At 41.2% G+C, this 17,593-nt stretch overlaps 1 protein-coding gene across 3 annotated transcripts; it reads right to left on the bottom strand.

Moving 5' to 3' along the window:
• Nucleotides 1-5,450: 5,450 nt before the first annotated feature.
• On the bottom strand, nt 5,451-16,996 carry nr2c1 (nuclear receptor subfamily 2, group C, member 1). 3 transcript variants are annotated; one of them, XM_033634084.2, is made up of 14 exons: nt 16,868-16,996; nt 14,784-14,918; nt 13,723-13,956; nt 13,488-13,566; nt 13,211-13,390; nt 12,968-13,118; nt 10,936-11,032; nt 10,472-10,659; nt 9,082-9,235; nt 8,826-8,947; nt 7,847-7,989; nt 7,498-7,635; nt 6,460-6,565; nt 5,451-6,333 (listed from the first exon to the last, which is right to left on the bottom strand). In XM_033634084.2, the coding sequence occupies exons 2-14, from the start codon at nt 14,853-14,855 to the stop codon at nt 6,162-6,164; spliced, it is 1,836 nt and encodes a 611-aa protein (XP_033489975.1). In that variant the 5' UTR covers nt 14,856-14,918; nt 16,868-16,996; the 3' UTR covers nt 5,451-6,161. The 3 variants fall into 3 exon arrangements, with proteins under 3 accessions (XP_033489975.1, XP_033489978.1, XP_033489976.1); XM_033634087.2 differs by having other exon boundaries at nt 10,472-10,656; nt 16,868-16,995; XM_033634085.2 differs by lacking the exon at nt 16,868-16,996 and adding an exon at nt 16,681-16,817.
• Nucleotides 16,997-17,593: the final 597 nt, after the last annotated feature.

Genomic DNA, 17,593 nt, shown 5'->3' with positions numbered 1-17,593 from the left:
GTATGCAGCTTTGATTCCTCCTTGCTGTTTAGGATCTGTAGGACCCCATAAGTTTAAAAAACTAAACATCATCAACGATAATTTAGTCCCAATGTCCTCCAACAAGACAGTTTTAAAGTCAGTGTCTCAGCTTGTTACTGTTGCTAAAATTGGTCAAATGTGTTGCCATATCAAACTACAAACATCATTAATCATGATTAAACAAGTTTCAACAATAAAATGTGATCAGGTTTTGTACCTTGTCCACTTTTGTGTCAGGGTCGGCCGCAGACTTACTTGGCAGAGATGGCAGCCATCTTGTTTTTACACGGATTAGTGTGTCATATTGTGGTCTCGCTACCACTAGATGACACAAAAAAGCGTCCAAGAATGAGGACAACAGGTCTAAGTTATGCAGAATGGAGGATATACATATAGGTAAAACTTCAAATAATAGCCCGGGCTATGCTAAATCAAAAATCGTTGCATCATGTATCCACATAAATTGATTTCTTCTTAACACTGACAACTTTGCAGTTCTGTTGATTTCCGCTTTGATGAACCTTTCTGATTTCAGTGCAGTGAAACCCACAAAAACTGACAAACTGTTGCCTCTCTGATGTGTTCAGTGTCTCTGATGTTACAAAGAAAACTGCTGCTGCCGAAGAATCAAAGGGCAATGCAGATTGTTGAAATAGATTGTTAGATAAATGATAGAGTGTGAGGTGAAATGCTATCTTTCAGATAAACACTCTTATGGGAACGATAAGATGTCCAAACAGGGTCTAAACAGTTTCATCTCAGGCTTAACATACTCAGAGTTTTTACTAATCCCGCTTTCTGGAATGGGGCCCGAACTTTGGTTTTGTATGCATTTTTTATTTCTCCTGGCTATTTGGGATCAGGATGACCTGATAAGTATAAAAAAATGAAACACTGTCAACGATAATAAAGTCCCAATGAGAGTATACTTCCTAATTAACAGTGTCTTAGCTTGTTACTGTTGCTTAAAATGGTCAAATGTGTTTTCATATCAAACTACAAACATTATTAATCACAGATAAACATGTTTCAGTCATAAAATGTGGTCAAGTTTTGGCCCTTGTCCACTTTTGTGCTGCAGACTGACTTGGCAGAGATGGCTGCCATCTTGTTTTTATATGGATTAGTGTGCTGTATTCTTACAACTACTAGATGGCACAAAAAAGGGATGGAAGTACTACTGGATTCTAACTGCAGATTCACTAAAGTAAGCAGCATTTTAATGTAGCTAGTTTTACTGCTGAGTACTTTAATCTAGAATTATGTATGATATTTTAATTACTGAATATCTGTTCTGCAAGTAAACTGAAGTAATCAGTTCCCAGTTGTCAAACAGCTGAAGTGGAGGAAAAAAGTACAGTATTTCCCTCTGAAATGTGGTGGAGTAAAAATAATAATAAAGTGGCATTAGATGGAAATGCCCAAGTGAAGTACAAGAACTTGAAAATTGTACACTGCCTGAGTAAATCTTCTTTCCAGCACAGTCACGTGTGAACATATGGGAAATACATATAAATCAAAAACATCCAGTTACCAAAATTCAAAGAATCATAAGAATTTTAAACAAAATTATGTATACAGAACCAACAAACCCGCAATTTATTGTGTTATAAACTCTAAACTTAAGAGATTGGGGAGATTTTAAAACAGTACAAATTATTTATGAATTAAAAAACCAAGCTTTAACTGATATTATTTCAAAAGATGTTCAAAATATGATATGACTCCAGAGGAATGTGCATGCTAAACATCCAAAGTGTGAGGATTAATGTGAAAATAATCATCTTTATTTCAGTGGTTTCTTGAACAAATAATCATGACAAGAAAGCTGGCAGTGGTATAACAGGAAGTGGTAGTAGCGTTAGTTTTTACATGATGTTCCTCAAGACAAATAGGTTGTATATTGTGGGCGCAGTTGTAGCTCCCACGTGCACCTTTTCAGTCTTTGGAAAATGCTCCATGTTATGTAATTGGGCTGTATTGTATTTTGGTGGTGTTTTACTTCAAGTAATTGTCTGTTTCTTTGTTTTTGGGAGTGATGACTTACAGTTTATTTACCTTATGTATGCATGATAATCACATTTAATAACACTGGGCCCAGCTGAGCATTAAAGCTGTGAGATTAAAGCAAACATAAGAGACACCTTATTTTGCACAACTTTGCTCGAGCAGCCAGCCGCAAAGCCCCAAGAGGCCATGGGAACAGTCCACCGGCCCTTTCACTCACATTCATTCAGCTTGGAATGAGCTAATCCACCTCGCTGTGATCACAAAAGCCCGTGTTGCATCACAAATCTCTTAACCTTTTACAGTTATGCACAGTACGTTTTTGTTTTGCAGTTATATATTGTTCGGGCCTCCTCTTTTTGTGTGTACGGGCCATACAGTGAGTGCAGTGTACAGTGACATGCATTAACCTCTGTGGTTCACAGAGGGTGAGTCAGTGATGCAGTGATATGATAAGGCTGTGGAGACTCACATAAAGAAGCTACAGGACACACTGGACAATGGGTTTCTAAGAACAGCAGCAGACGCTATAATTCATCTGGTCATCAAGTTTTAATGGTCCTATCTGTGCCTTTAATTAGCTGGACACATTCACCGGGTGACTACAACAAAAGAAAGCGCACAGGTGCCGTCCTCTGTTCACGTACATCCGCTTGGCACTAATGAAAAATTGATTGGCTAATAACACACGCTGAAAGTCTAATCCCTTCCACAGCAGCCCGCAGCATCTTCCACCTCCACGTCACTTGACACGAAACACAAAACAGTCTCAGGGTAGGATACAGATTTTGCATTATTAATTCAGGAGGAACATGTAAACAATCTGCTGTTTTTACAGAAACAGGGGCGTGTTTTAAGATGTGTGGTTAGTGAGTTTTCTTGACGTGTTTAAAGTCAGGGATTCACAAAGATGTCCAGATAACTCAGTAAACATGGGATACTTAACTTGCTTTAATAGGCCAAAATTAATGATATTTATGGGTATATATAATAAATGACTTGCCTGTTTTCAACCTTTTGACATCTGTTGTCTTCGCTTGTCTTTGCCAACAGCACAGAGGTCAATTGTGCACAGGCCAGGGGCCTTTCTAAGATTTGAGGACATTTGAGGACAGACACACCAAACTGTCATCCAAGAACTAGCAGAAAAGAAGGCCGATTGTTGTTTTGCCTCTCATCACCTGTGTCTCGGCCGAGAAGTTGCACTCGAACACTACAACCAATGTCCAACTAGCACGCACATTCTGCACCTGCATGAGACGAAATAACTCTTCATACCAGCAGGCGGTAGTCTGTAGGCATCATTCGAAAAGGGAAGCAGGGCAGGGAAGATTCAAGATGCAAGTTAGCCAGTTAGCACATTAACAACACAACCTGATGTTGACAGAACAAAGGATATCCTCCTGAGACCCTGTGACCTCATATGAGGACATCACATTTTGGGTTAACTGGACCTTATACTTCATTCTACTTAACTTCGACCTGTTGTCTTCGTTCGTGGACACTTTTAGGTGGCATCTAGTGGTAGTAAGAGCACAGTATAGTAATCCATGTATAAACAAGATGGCAGCCATCTCGGCCAAGTCAGTTTGCAGCCGATCCTGACACAAAAGTGGACAAGGTCCAAAACCTGATCACATTTTATGGTTGAGATTTGTTTATTTATGATTAATTGATAATGTTTGTAGTTTGATATGACAACAAATCTGACCAACTTTAGCAACAGTAACAAGCTAAGACACTTAATTAAGAAGTACGCGTTTGAAGACACTGGGATTTTATTATCGTCTCATTTGAGGACATTGGGACTTAATCGTTGTCTCGTTTGAAGACATTAGGACTTTATTATTGTCTCGTTTGAGGACATTGGGACTTAATTATCATCTCATTTGAGGACATTGGGACTTAATAATCATTGACAATGTTTCATTTTTTTAAACTTATCAGGTCCTACTGATCCCAAATAGCTAGGAGAAATTAAAAATGCGTACTGAACAAAAGTTCGGGTCTCAGGAGGATATTAACTGTGCCCTGGCAAACAACAACACAAGCAATTAGAAACTGTTTCTGCTGAAGAGCTTAAAAAAGTCTTACCACAGCAATTCAATATGCTCAAGTGGCCAAAAAAGCTGACAAGGGCAGAGTAGTGCCAAAAAATCTACGGCGAGAGACACTCACCAACAGCCAACTATCGGCTTGGTGTGTCGACACCCTTATCGCAGATCTGTCAGTGGGTCAGTGCTCTCTGACACCTTCTGTACATTAAAAGTACAAAAATACCATTCCTACTCTAAATTAATTTATTGTAATTGTGAGTTAGAGAACAGTCGGGAGGCCTGTCTACATCCTATTGTGGGCCAGATTTGGCTCACAGGCCGAAAGTTGAGTTCGGCTTTTCTAGACAGTCCCAAGGTGCACTGATTAACACATGCCAGAAACATCAAAACTGTGGAATAAATTTGAAGAGGCAGAGGACAACATGTCTAAAGGACTCCAATGCTCACTGCAAAATCAAATGTTTGTGTTTGGGGTCAGTTTAACTGGAGACAGGATACGTCAAACACACCTGGGGGGAACAAAGGGGGGACTTTGATGAACAAAGGTCAAAGGTTGATTAGGTTGATATACTTGTCAGCTGAAGGATGTTTATCGCTTCTAATGGTTTGAATACTCCATTGATGTCAGCTGAATGCTTAACAAATTGATCACCTGGCACAGGATATATGCAGGCTGTTTCCTCAGCCTTAGAGATAAGGTAAGGAGCTCGGACATCTGGAAGGAGCTCGGAGTAGAGCCGCTGCTCCTTTGCGTCTAAAGGGGTCATTTGAGGTGATTCGGGGATCTGATCAGGATGCCTCCTGCTGGAGGTGTTAGGGGCACATACCACTGGTAGGACGCCCCGGGGCAGACCCAGAACACACTGGAGGGTTTACATATCTCATCTGGCCTGGGAACGCCTTGGGGTCCCCCAGGAGGAGCTGGAAAGCGTTGCTGGGGAGAAGGATGTCTGGGGTGCTTTGCTCGGCCTGCTGCCTCTGCGACCTGGCCCCATGAAAATGGATGAAAATGAATGGATGGATGTTTTTTGAATTTAAAGGGTTTTTGCAGCAATGACATGCATGACTCAAACACTGCTGCCTTTTTAAGTAAGAGGCCAAAAAAGGGCACTGCTACGGTAAATATTTTCTGTCTCCTCATCCAAACAGAAAGCCAATCATACTGCAGGCTGCTGACCTCCTAATTCATGCCATCATGACCCAGCACACGTACAACTTGTCATATTTTTTGGCTATTTGGTAGTCCACAGCTGCCATCCAAACATAAGCGCTGCATACAGTGAAGAATCTGGAGTCAGCTCCATCTGTTCTCCAATAATATCCAATCAAAGTGGAAACACAGTGGTGTAAATAATAAGATAAAAGTGGTTGAAAGGTGTTTTTATTTTCAAATGACTCGACTATTTTCCATCCACATTAATTTGTCCAAAAGATGGAGTCCACGATTTAACCAAGTGCTTCCCATTTTTAGCCGTCTTGGTGCATTCTATATACAAATCTATATACACAACAACTTCATGATGTCAAACATTTGACAAGTGATGCTGCACGATCCTTTGGATTGGCAAACAAATAAGAAACAAAGGTTATAACCTTCTGCGATTAAAAACATCTCACAAATCAATTTCACATTTTGACACATTTTTTTTCTTTTTCCTCATAATTTTTAGAAAATAAAAAAAGCAGTGAAAAAACAAACCGTCCTGATTCCTTCAAAGTGGAAACGATCTGCAGAAAAAAAGGAAAGGCCTGGAGGCGATGAAGCATAAAATACTATGTACAATAAAAAGCGCAAACTACTATGCAGGTTTCGAGGGGTTCGTTCCTGAACGGGCTGCTGTTGGCGGCTCACGTGCCACTGGAGTCGGTTTTATTTGTCCTCTTGGTGAGTTGTGCTCTACTGACTGGTTACTGAGGAGTCACAAGCAGGAGCAAGGTTAGAGTGAGAACAGAATTCCCAAATGATGTTGCGTCATAAATACAGTATGTTGTGACCACTTAGTGATCGGTCTGTGGAGCACTCTGATTGGCTGGCTGTCCAGTTTTAATAGTCCAATGTTGCGATGGCACAGTGTGTCAGACCCCAGTGACCGTCTGGCTATTGTAATCCGTGGACTCCATTTTGAGGATGTATGGGATGATGCTGTCGATCTGCACGTTGCCGATGAGCCCGGCGAAAAACAGCTCCTCGGTGACGGCTGCACTTATCAGCCTGAGGGCAGGAAGACGCAGCAGCAGCTTGGATAACCTGAGAGCAATGAAAGGGAGAGAGACATAAAATTTGAACATGTACTGTAGCAGCTTCATTCATGGTATCGTCATAAATCTGTCTGTCAATGAGCTGGCCTTATGTTGTACAGACAAGTCTACTGACCGATAGGAGTCTTCTGGGTAAGTCCTGGTTACGTAGTCCTGCAGCTCCATGTAGGCCTTCTCCTGAAATCGCTCTATCTGTGGGGTGTTATCTATGCCTGGGTGATCTGGGGAAAAAAACCAACACAGTCAGACAGGAGTCCATGCACATTTGGCACTATGTAAGTGGTTCCCAACTGGTGGGTCCGGGTCCAAAAGTGGGTCACAGGTCCATTCTGAATGGACTAAAAGTGACTTGACAACATGTCAAATTTGTAAAAAAAACACACTTTATTTCTAAGTACAATGAATTTCCAGCACAGAGCTTTTATTTTGAAGCAAGTGACTACTTGACAGAGATGTCAAATTAGCTTGACAACAGGGCCAAACGCCAGTACGATGCTGAATATATTTAACTGTTTGGACCCTGAACTACTGACTAAGATGAAATCTGGACCCCGTGGCTGGACCAGTTGGGAACCACTGCTCTAAGGGCTCCTGAAACACCAAGCTGACAGTCGGCCGTTGGTCACAGTCAGGCTGTCGGTGAGCATCTGTCGCCCTAGTTTTTGACATGTGTCCCGCACCGTTGGCACTAAGTGGCCCTTGTGGGCTTCTTTTTTGGCCGATTCAGCTTGCTGAATCTGCTTTTTAAGGGCAGTTTAGCTCAGTGCAAGAGATGAGAAGCACAAATGAGGAAAGCAAAAAAAACAGCTAAAGTAAAGAGGGTGTGAGATCTTTTTAGCCATTGTGCTTTTTGGCAGAAACAGTTTGTAATTGTTTGTGTTATTGTTTGCTGGCACATGGTAAGTATCCTTTGTTCTATCAGCAATAGGTTGTGATGTTAATGTGCTAACCTGCTAACTAGCATCATGTATCCGTCCTGTCGCCGTTTTTTAATAACAAGTTAGTTACATGCTTTTTGGCCGAGACACAGGCGATGTGAGGCGATGCAACAGTCGACATTCACTGTCACTAACGGCATTACTGATTCTGATCTAACAGGAGAACAAGAACTTAAGTAATTTTCATTTTGTAAACTGGGCAGTGGTCTACGCACCAGGACTGAAGAGAACGATGGCTTTGAGGTAGGCATATTCATAAGAGTCTGGGGTCAGCTTGGTCATGCTGTTACAGAACTCCTGCATCCTCCAGATATGCTCCATCACCAGTTTTACTCGCTCTGGGGACAACTTATCTGTAAGAGAGTAAAAAGAGAGAGGAAAATGTGAGGGGCAGAACATCAGTAAAGATACAAATTATGCCACAAAAATAAACCTGACAGATTTAAATATGTGCATGGCATGCACTTATTCCCCTCTGCATCACACTGAGAACCACTGTTTGGCCTTCTGGAACTGTATTCATGTGATAAACCTTTGAGGCTTTTAAGAGCAGAGCCGTCCTACCTTCCTGTAAGCTGGTCTGCAGATGGTTGATAATGGCACTTAGGATGGTACCAACATTCATAACGTTGGAGCACTGTGCCAGACCCAGGGCAAACAGCTCGTTCCAGCAGGCTTTCATTAAGTTAATATCATTGTCCTGACCGCTGGAAAATAATAAAATAAGAGTCATTTAAATTTGCTGCAGAGAACTGTGTGACCACTCAGGCTGTACCGAACAGAGATTTTAATGCTTCCAATATCTGTCGTTGTATTTTAGGACATAATAATCCACACAAAAGAAATTCCTCAATTTGAATAAAAATGATTTATCCAATTAAATGAGTTAGTCTTTTTTATTAAATCAACTTTATTTAATAACTAAATGTAATTTATGGTGCTTTTAGATTGATGCTGGACCGTCCTGTTAGTGCAGGCGCATGCCTCCCTTTGTGTGCAGCAAGCCGGAGAGCGAACTGTTTTGTGACCAAAGAGGAAAAGTTGTTTTTGAAAGACTTAACGGCAGCAACAATGGATTTAAGCAGAATATTTACTTCAATAAAAATGTGAATTTTGGAAATGATTACATCCATCATCTGTCATTTTTCAATTAAATGTTGACTTTTGGACTTAATAGTGCTCTAGAGTTGCTGAAAATCACACGAGCCGGACACAATCCTACACGACCACTACTGGAATTTAATTCTACAAACAGTATAATACTAATAATCTTCGTGTAACCTAATCTGAAAATGTGCAAAAAAAATTTGCTTAAATAGAAAAATACACATGCAAAAGAAAAGAAAGTAAGAAAGGAAAACGTGCAGACTGTCGATTAAGAATTCAAATGTCAACCTTAAGAATGAAGCTTTGAAATATTCGGTACAGCCCTGGTGGCCACATAAGGGAAACTTTATTACTTAACTGTCATTTTGTAACTGACATGCAACTAACTAAAAGGTGTGTTTATGAAACAATGACACATCTTGTGACAAAAGCTTACCCAAGTGTTTGAAATGCAGGGATGGAGCGAGCCCAGTGCATAGAGAGAAAAAGTAGCCGGGAAGCTGACTCACAGATGTAGTTGACATTGAGGTACTCTGGCACAGGCAAAGGCATCATAAGCTGTGGGAACACGTTGTAAAGAGAGAAACATGACCGCAGTGCTCCTCAGAAAAGTGTGTAACTCAGTAAAACTAAGCAGGAGTTTTGGTTTCGGGTTTCTTCCTGAGGGTAGAGGTCAGTGGCCGTGCTTTTACCTTGAAAGGGATATGGCTGTCAGAGAGTATAGGGCCCTCCAGCTCCACCACAGGACCTGACTGGTCCCCTGACATCAGCTGCATTGTGGCCTCCAAAGAATCTCCTGCTGTGCCGTCATTAGGGTGCAGGACTTTGGCCAGGGTGTCAAAAGCTCTAATGATACACAGAATATGAAAACAAGAATTTCTTATGAGCAATAATTTCTTAAAGTTAAATGAAGACAAAACTGCTTGTCGGCCCTAAAACAAAAAGATAAATGCTTCTTAATAATCTGTGGAATTTAACTCCCTGGATTAAATGATCCTTGATTCAGATCTAAGCTTCAAGCCCCACATTAACAAGGTAACGAAAATATCACTTTTCCACCTCAGAAACACAGCTAAGGTTCGACCATTTCTAAATTAAAGAGATGTAGAGAAACTGATTCATGGCTTTATTTCAAGCTGTCTCGCCTGTAACTTCAGACTTCAGCTCATTAAAAACTCTGCAGCTCAGCTATTAACCAGAACTAAGAAGAGAGAACACATCAGGCCAGTCTGAGCTGCTCTGACTACATTTCCAATTAATTTTAAGCTCCTCCTCCGTGTATACAAAGCCCTAAATGGGCTGGGACCAAGCTACATTGCTAACTCCCTTGTTAACTATTTGCCTCCAAGAACACCGCGATCATCTGCTGCTGCTTTATCGGTGGTTCCCAGCAACAATCGGGATGCGGCCTTTGTCAGTTACACCCCAAAGCTATGGAACACACTACCTTTAGATATCAGGGAAGCTAACTCACTAAATATTTTCAAAAGAAAGTCAATGTAGGCTTCAACTAGCTCTGACTTTCCTGACACAGGTCTGAAACTCTTTCTTTGTATGCTTCACACTTCCGCAACCCTTTCAGAATCGTACTTGATTTCATGATTTATAGTTTTACAATTCTCAGTTCTGTTTTATATCCATTATGTCTATTTTCATCTGAAGCATGCCCTGATTGTAAAGCACTTTGTGCTGCATTTCTTGTATGAAAGGTGCTATATAAGTTTATTATTATTAGTAAATGTTAACATTAAGGATCCACGTTTTGAGTCAGACACCACATGTATTGTAGCTTCGACAGACAGAGAATAAACAGGATGCAACTCACAGCAGCACTGTGCTGACGCTCAGTGTATGGTTCATTTTGACTGACTATGGGTGAATCTAATTAAGTCCTTAAGACCGGAATCAGAGACCACATGGCCCTGCTGGAAATTCTATTAAAGCTTTGTGACAAACAGAAAATAACAGCCCCTGGGTTTCTCTACAGTGCTCCTGATGATCTCTGGTGTGCGTATCAACCTATTGAGAAGCAACTACCAGTTAGGATCAAAGCCTCTTGATTCTTTATGACATCTCCCTCACCGAGTGATATCACTTGCAGTTTGCTCATCCCCTTGGACGTCTGTCATCGAGCTGTCCCCGTTACTGAGCGTTTCGACTCCCATCAGATCATTGTCGCCTTCACTCGCCTCCCTGGCCTTGTTGAGGTGGGCGAGGGATGTCACGACATTAGCCAGCGTGCCGAGGTCACCTTGAGATGGGTCATCCTGCTGTATGGGTATCAATCATTAACAATGATGTATTCATAAACACGGATGTTCAAATTCATCTGTACAGCACTGTCTCTACTCAACAAAACATTTGTGCTCATCACTGAACTACTTCAAGAAAGAATAACAAAACCAGAACTGTTTAATGAACAGGAATTATTCCTTTCTTAATCATAATTTATCATTCTGATGTATTAAAAACCCCCTTATTCTCAGGGCTGGATTGACATGTCAGACTTCATTTAAATGTCATTTGACTACATTAGTCAGTGTTACCTTGTCGGGGGACGCTGGAATCAAGATGGTGTTTTCCAGCTTAGAGAAGGGCTGTTGGATGTTGAGCAACATGTTTGACTCCAGCAAACTTGTAGACCTGAAGTCAGAGATTGAACATTTCACAAATTACATTACATTACATAATATGGAGCCATGCAATATGATTTAGTCACTACTAGGGCTGCTGCAATATCCGCAGTATTGCAGTGTGTCACTATTGACAAGCCAACCGCAGGGGACGGAAAGTAACCGCTGCAACCTGTGTGTGCTATGTATTTACACTCTGCTACAAATGGCAGCAGCATGATGAGCTGCTGAGTGTTTGTTCTGCGCTGAGTGCTGCACAGTTGCTGTTTTTTTTTCCTTCTGGTTGCTGAGAGTTGAAAAATATTTAGCTCTGGGTGTACGATCACAGTGTAGGAGGAGCGGGACAAACACCACATAGATCAAGCGTCACATCGCTGAACAACAACAATAGAGGAGAAATCAATCAATTCTGAACCCACTCAGGCCAACAGGTCCGTCCTCTCTCCCTACGTGCTTCAGTCATACCTTCACCAGAGCATGGGCCAAAGCAAGCAGGTACTCTCTCTGTGCCACAGCAACAAAAGCGAGCCAGCTGAAAAAAACTCTGTGCCCTTATTGCACCCCATCACCCTTTAGTGTTCTGCACTTATCAGTGAACATGTATTTAATCTGCTTTGAAACTGTACAATCCCTGTCATTTAAAAAGCAAAAGTGTACCTAATAATATCTTAAATATAAAGCTTCTTTACAAATCACTAAAATCATGATAAATGAAGTAATTAGCAAAAACGACACATAACGGTGGTAATACCACATATCACGCTGTTGAGCCACCCTTTATCACGGCAGAAGAAATTCCTTCGCCACGACAGCTCTAGTCATTACTCAAACTCTTATCAGTTTATTAGTTACACCGGTACAATCTCATTTAATTCAGTCCTGTCCACTGCAACAAATTCTGTCTTTCCTTTACCGGCCAGATAAAGACAATGTGTCTGAGAGAGGCTGAGTCAACTCTGTGGTAATTTTCAGGCTGAAGTAAGAGATGGTGATGTGTTCATATGCATTAAATTAAGAGATGTTTCTAGTTTCCTTTCTCCATCATGTATATAAATGGAGAAGACAAAACATGAGAAACGACTTTCAATATGATGCAGTCCAACAGAGACAGAGTTATTAGAGTTATTAGAAACTGAACCAAAGATATTTTGTAAAGTAGAGTGCAGTTAGGGTCGCATTTTCCTGACCAAACCAGACCCGAGTCCGAGACTGTTATAACCAAGCCCGTCCCGACCCAACAACCTTTCTGATTTTAAAGTCCGAACCTGACCCGAGCCTGACGCAGTTTGTTACCTGACATAGTTATTGTTATCACAGTTACAGCTTGTCTGTTCACAGTGATCACACACAGACAGTGTGTAAATGACCAACAAAAGGCTGCTGTTACACACAGTCAAACACGCCGCACGCAAAGCAGCGCAGAACAGCACACACTTAATTGGAGCGGAGCCTGTGTTGCGTTCAGGTGTTGTCACATAAAAAACAAATTCCAGCACTTGAATAGGCCATAGCACAACACAGCAGCATGTCAAGTGGGCGGAACCCGAACCGAAAATATGTGATTTGTTGTCCGAACCCAGCCCATGTCAGGCTCAGGTCGGTATCCACACTCTGGTGTAAAGATATTCTTCACATTAAGACGGCGGCACGCACTTGGGCAGCGGCTCTTTGCTCTCTAGTCTGGTGCATTTTTTCTGTGTTTTTGTCTGCGTGTTGAGATCTGTGTCCAGCAGACTACGTGTACAGTCGACAAGAGTTAATCAACATCGGATCATGTTACAATATGTGAGTTTAAAGTGATCATCAGCTAATTTTGTTGTATTCCTATGCAATGACAATAAAGGCTTTCTATTCTATTCTATTTCTATTCACTGTGTTGCATTAGACTGTACAGATGTATCTAATAAACTAGTAAATTAGTGTATTGTATTTTGTTTGGCTGTACCTTGCAGTTTCCTTATCCGACACAAAAGTGGGTGTGGCTGCCAGAGGACTGCACAGGTTCTTGCGGATGTAGATCTTCTCAGTGGAGGCTGCACAGTTGACGGATTTCTCTCTGGTGGTCACTTCGACAGGCTTCCTCTCACACTGCACAGCTGAAGAAGAAAACAAAGACATCAGACTTTCTCTTTGTGGGTACTGAATAACATATACACAGCTGTATGTAAAGAATATTTAACTCTCTTACAGTCCTGTTTCATGCCCAGATTTATGCAGCGCTGCAGTCGACAGTATTGGCAGCGGTTTCGGTGGAGCTTGTTGATGGCACACTCTCCGGAGCCCCTGCATGTGTACACCAGGTTCTTTCTAATGCTGCGTTTGAAGAAGCCCTTACAGCCCTCACAGCTGACAGCTCCGTAATGACGCCCTGAGAGAGGAAAGAGAAAACAAGGTCAGGTTGGTGAACCCTTACTCGTGTGTTCCCGAAAATAATAATGTTATAGCAAATTAAACTTATTTCCTACCTGAGGCCTTGTCCCCACAGACAACGCAGTACTCTATAACCGGCTTCACAATGGACTGGTCTGACCCCTCGGTCACAAACTGACAAACAACCCAAGACAATGAAATGATTTAATACAGCAAACACTGCAATAAGTTTAGACTCACTAAACATGTTCATGCTTCAGTCATAAGACCTTTCAGTAACTTGTTTATCAAAACTGGCAACAGGAAGCCACTAATATCCTCTAGCGATACCTGAATCTGCTGCCCAGCCAGATCAGGGGAGGCAAACAACAGCTGGTTAACCCCAGAGCCGTCTGGAGCGGCAAGGATGACCTTGTTGGGTGAGCCTTCCTGCTTGGCTAGGATCACCTTCCCAGTGGGGGAATAGTCAGCATTTGCTAAGATAAATTGCTGTTTTCCAGGGGAAGATGGCTCAAGTGCTGTGACGATCTGGATCTTCTGGCCAGTTTGCTGATCAGTTACAATCTGTGAGAAACAAAAGAGCAACACATGAGTGAGAGCTGGCTGAATATGCAGCGCGAGTGTGGGAGACGTTGAGCTAATTACATGAGAAAATAAAAAACTGTTAGAAATTAAAAAACAGTATTTTTCATTGGAGGACTGCAGAGAAACTGTACAAATATGAGACAATTCTGGGTTATACTGTCCACTACTCTTAGATATTGGACCCAATTTTGACAAATTTATGTGCAAATTGTGTGTTTAGTCTAGTGATGCACAATAATATCAGCATGTCATCGGTCATCAGTAGATAAAGGCTTTAAAATGAAATATCCACATCAGCCCAAAATAAATCTCTGCCAGTATGACAGACAGATAAGACGATGCTGTAATTGCGCAACTTTAATTAATCAAATAGGTCAATTTTGCCCTGGATGTGACTTTTGTCAGGATTGTCTCAGGGACAGCATCATCCAGGCTGTTAAAGTATGATGAATTCTGCAGTTTTGTTATGTTAGATAAAAATAAAAATGGCATGTTAACATGTAATCTAAATTGAAGTAGTTTTCTCATTTTACCCTGTGAATGTGTACATTTGGAAAAGCTTAGCTTAGCATTTTATGTCTGTATCTGCCAATGAGCCTTCATGAAGAGAAGAGACATAATAATATGTCAATTCCACAACAGGAAAGACTCGATGTCCCCTGCATTTAGATGGAAGAAATATGTACATATATCAATATCAGCATATCAGATATCTGCAAAAATCCAATATCATGCATCTCTAGTTTATTCACACACAATTAAAAAAATAAGAGTATTTTCTAGTTGTGGACAGGCTGTCACATCACCTGGATCCTGTGTCCTAATGCCATGTTGCTGTCTGCTGACACAAGCTGAATCCTTTGTGTCTGTCCATCCATTCTGATACTGCATGCACCTTCTTCCACTGCTCTTCACATCAGTGCCCCATGAGGCACGCACAACTGCAGAGAGAGCATATACTTTACTCTAAGTCCTATTAAAGCAAACTTTGGGTCAGGTAAGGGAATACCCTCAAGGAAAAGACTGAATTTATTTTGTCATTTTCTTTCAGTCATCAAATCCCATGTATAATACTTGTCAATAGTTTCTGACAGGTGATATATCTACAGTCCCATTTTTTAAACACTATGTAATTTCCTGAAACAGCAGGGTGCTGTAGTTTTTGGTAACACATTAGACAGGAATAAATAGTGCTTTCTGGGGGGACTATCGTTTAGCAGATTTATATACATTCTAGTAAGTATTTACAGAGGCTGGACGGTGTCAGTGAGATTGAAATAATGTTTTCGTACCGATGAAACCAATGTTTAGACTGATGGAATAAATGTCTTGGGACGATTTAGCACCTAGTATTAGGTTAGTTTAGTCTTCAGAGTTCTGTATATTATAAATGTTACTGTACATTATATGCAGTTTCTTTTCTTAAATCTAGACAACATGTTCATAAACACATTTTAAAATACAATTTGCTTCATGTCTGGGCCCTTGTTTTCAAGCTTTTGATAGCTTATCGGGGTGTTACATTTCACATCTCATTTCTTATGAAACGTACATGTATTTTTACTTTATCTGTTTTTGTGAATAAAATTGTGAATTGAGGTAAGCACCAGCCACCAAACAAATGCTGGTAGAATATGCAAGTGGCAGCTAGATTTGCTTCACTCACAAAACAAAGGTAATCTACTGAGTGGATTGTAGATTTTGGAAACCAGCAGCCACAGTGTCAGGTGAACAAGATATGTTAATTTCCAACCCTGATTCAGTGACTTTCATAATACTATCACCACATGTGTAAATAACATGTTTTATATACTGATATGTGCAAAGAGACCTGGTTTGATGCACTGCATCATAGCACAGAGATGTAATAAACATGACTATTACAACTACTCTCATCCCACATGTTTACTAGTTTATCGTTACCTCTCCCTTTACCTACAAGATATTTCTAAACGAAACTTGATCGTTGTAATAAAAATGTGCTCAGACAAATAAGCCTGAAACGATCTGTACTGAACCAACAGGTAAAATAACATCATGTAATATGCTATACTGCGTGCCACTAACTACTGTTAGTTTGTGGCCTAAGCTAACCAATGTAGCCGGCGCTAGCTTGAAACTGTATTTTTGGTGGCCTCGTTATAAAAATACGGCTTAATATCACAGCAAAGTGACAACGGATGAGCGGCAAAGCTGCAACAGCAACACAAACAAGGTCTTGACAGCCAGCTATTTAAAATCGATACGGAAGATAAAGGTATTTCTTTTCCTGTGGGTGAAAGGTCAACATTGAAGGGTTAAAGCATGCTAGGGTTCAAGGCCCATGATGCCGAATAGCAGAGTGAACGGCGGGACTTCGGCTTTGACAACTGGGCTAAATACGCATTAATCTTTGAAATGGACTTCCACATCAGTAGACAGTTTAGCAAGGCAAATCATGCTTTAACGCTACAACGTGCCGCTGTCACATTCAGACTTATATTAAAGACGTGGCTGCTTAGTTTGCGCAGACTAGTTAGCACCGCTAGCATAGCAGCTAACACCAGCTAACGGTAACACAGCTAGCTGACGCGGCTAAGCTTGTTAGCTAACTAGCATGTCCGTTAACAACATTACCGCTGCGGCACAGCTACGCATAAACATGTAACGCTAGATACAGAACATGCTGTGCAGTCGCATACACATACCGACATCACTACATACCTGCCAAATGTATTTTTAAAGCGCTGAGCTCCCGACGACAGTGCTAACGAGCTAGGCTAGCTGTTTGCTAGCTGGTAATGGTCGCTTCCCTGCTGTAGACTGAACACTCCCTCCCTTCCTGTGTTACTGGCCACTGCTGTCTCGTCTGTGAGCCTCTCATGCGTCCACGATATTAAATATGTCTTACCTGCCGTGGAGCTGTGGGGTCAGCTAATGTGTAGCCTTCAATAAATTAATATTTTAACAGTTTGCTGCAGTTGGTGGTGGGAGGGTCAGAGTTCGTGACCTTTTTTCATCAATAAACGAGCTAAGCGCATGCGCAGTAAGATGTCCGCGGTTCATAGCCTGCCTGTGCATGTGGGTGTGGGTGTGTGGGGGGGTGTGTGTGTGTGTGTCAACCTGTCAAAATGTACTTTATCTAGCTTCAGTTTCTTTTTGGTCTTTGCCATATCAGCTGTAAACAGATCACACAGTGTATGATTGAGTCAATATATTAACAGGTCTGCATACATATATACATAATAAAAACATACTCATAATATAAGTTACTCTTTACAGAAGATAGACCACATCATTGGATGTAACATTATGAACTATTAGGATGTTTGAGGAGACATAATTCTATAACAATGACAATGAGTTTTGGTACTGAAAACAAAATTTAGCTTCCAGACCACTCGTCAATGGAATAGTTGCTTTTGCAAGATCCTCACAGTAAAGAGGGCATATCAAATATATATGGAAAAAGTGTCTCAAATAACAACTATGGAATAATTTAAATTATCTTGGCAGGATGATCTAGGTCAAGGGTGTCAAACATACAGCCTGGGGACCAGACCCGGCCCGACAAAGGGTCCAATCCGGCCCACTGGATGACCTTGCACACTTAATATTGACACACTTGTGAAAGCTA

This window comes from Epinephelus lanceolatus, chromosome 5, assembly GCF_041903045.1.
Source record: "Epinephelus lanceolatus isolate andai-2023 chromosome 5, ASM4190304v1, whole genome shotgun sequence".
In the NCBI taxonomy this organism is placed as follows: domain Eukaryota; kingdom Metazoa; phylum Chordata; class Actinopteri; order Perciformes; family Serranidae; genus Epinephelus; species Epinephelus lanceolatus.
Note: the sequence above shows the minus strand (reverse complement) of the source record. Positions and strands in the feature narration are given on the sequence as shown.

Coding starts and splice junctions, on each gene's coding strand:
- nr2c1 (XM_033634084.2), bottom strand. CDS start 14,855: ATGGATGGACAGACACAAAGGATTCAGCTTGTGTCAGCAGACAGCAAC. Junction 8,948..9,081: donor ACAGCCATATCCCTTTCAAG/GTAAAAGCACGG, acceptor GTGTTCCCACAG/CTTATGATGCCTTTGCCTGT. Junction 7,636..7,846: donor GCAGACCAGCTTACAGGAAG/GTAGGACGGCTC, acceptor ACTCTCTTACAG/ATAAGTTGTCCCCAGAGCGA.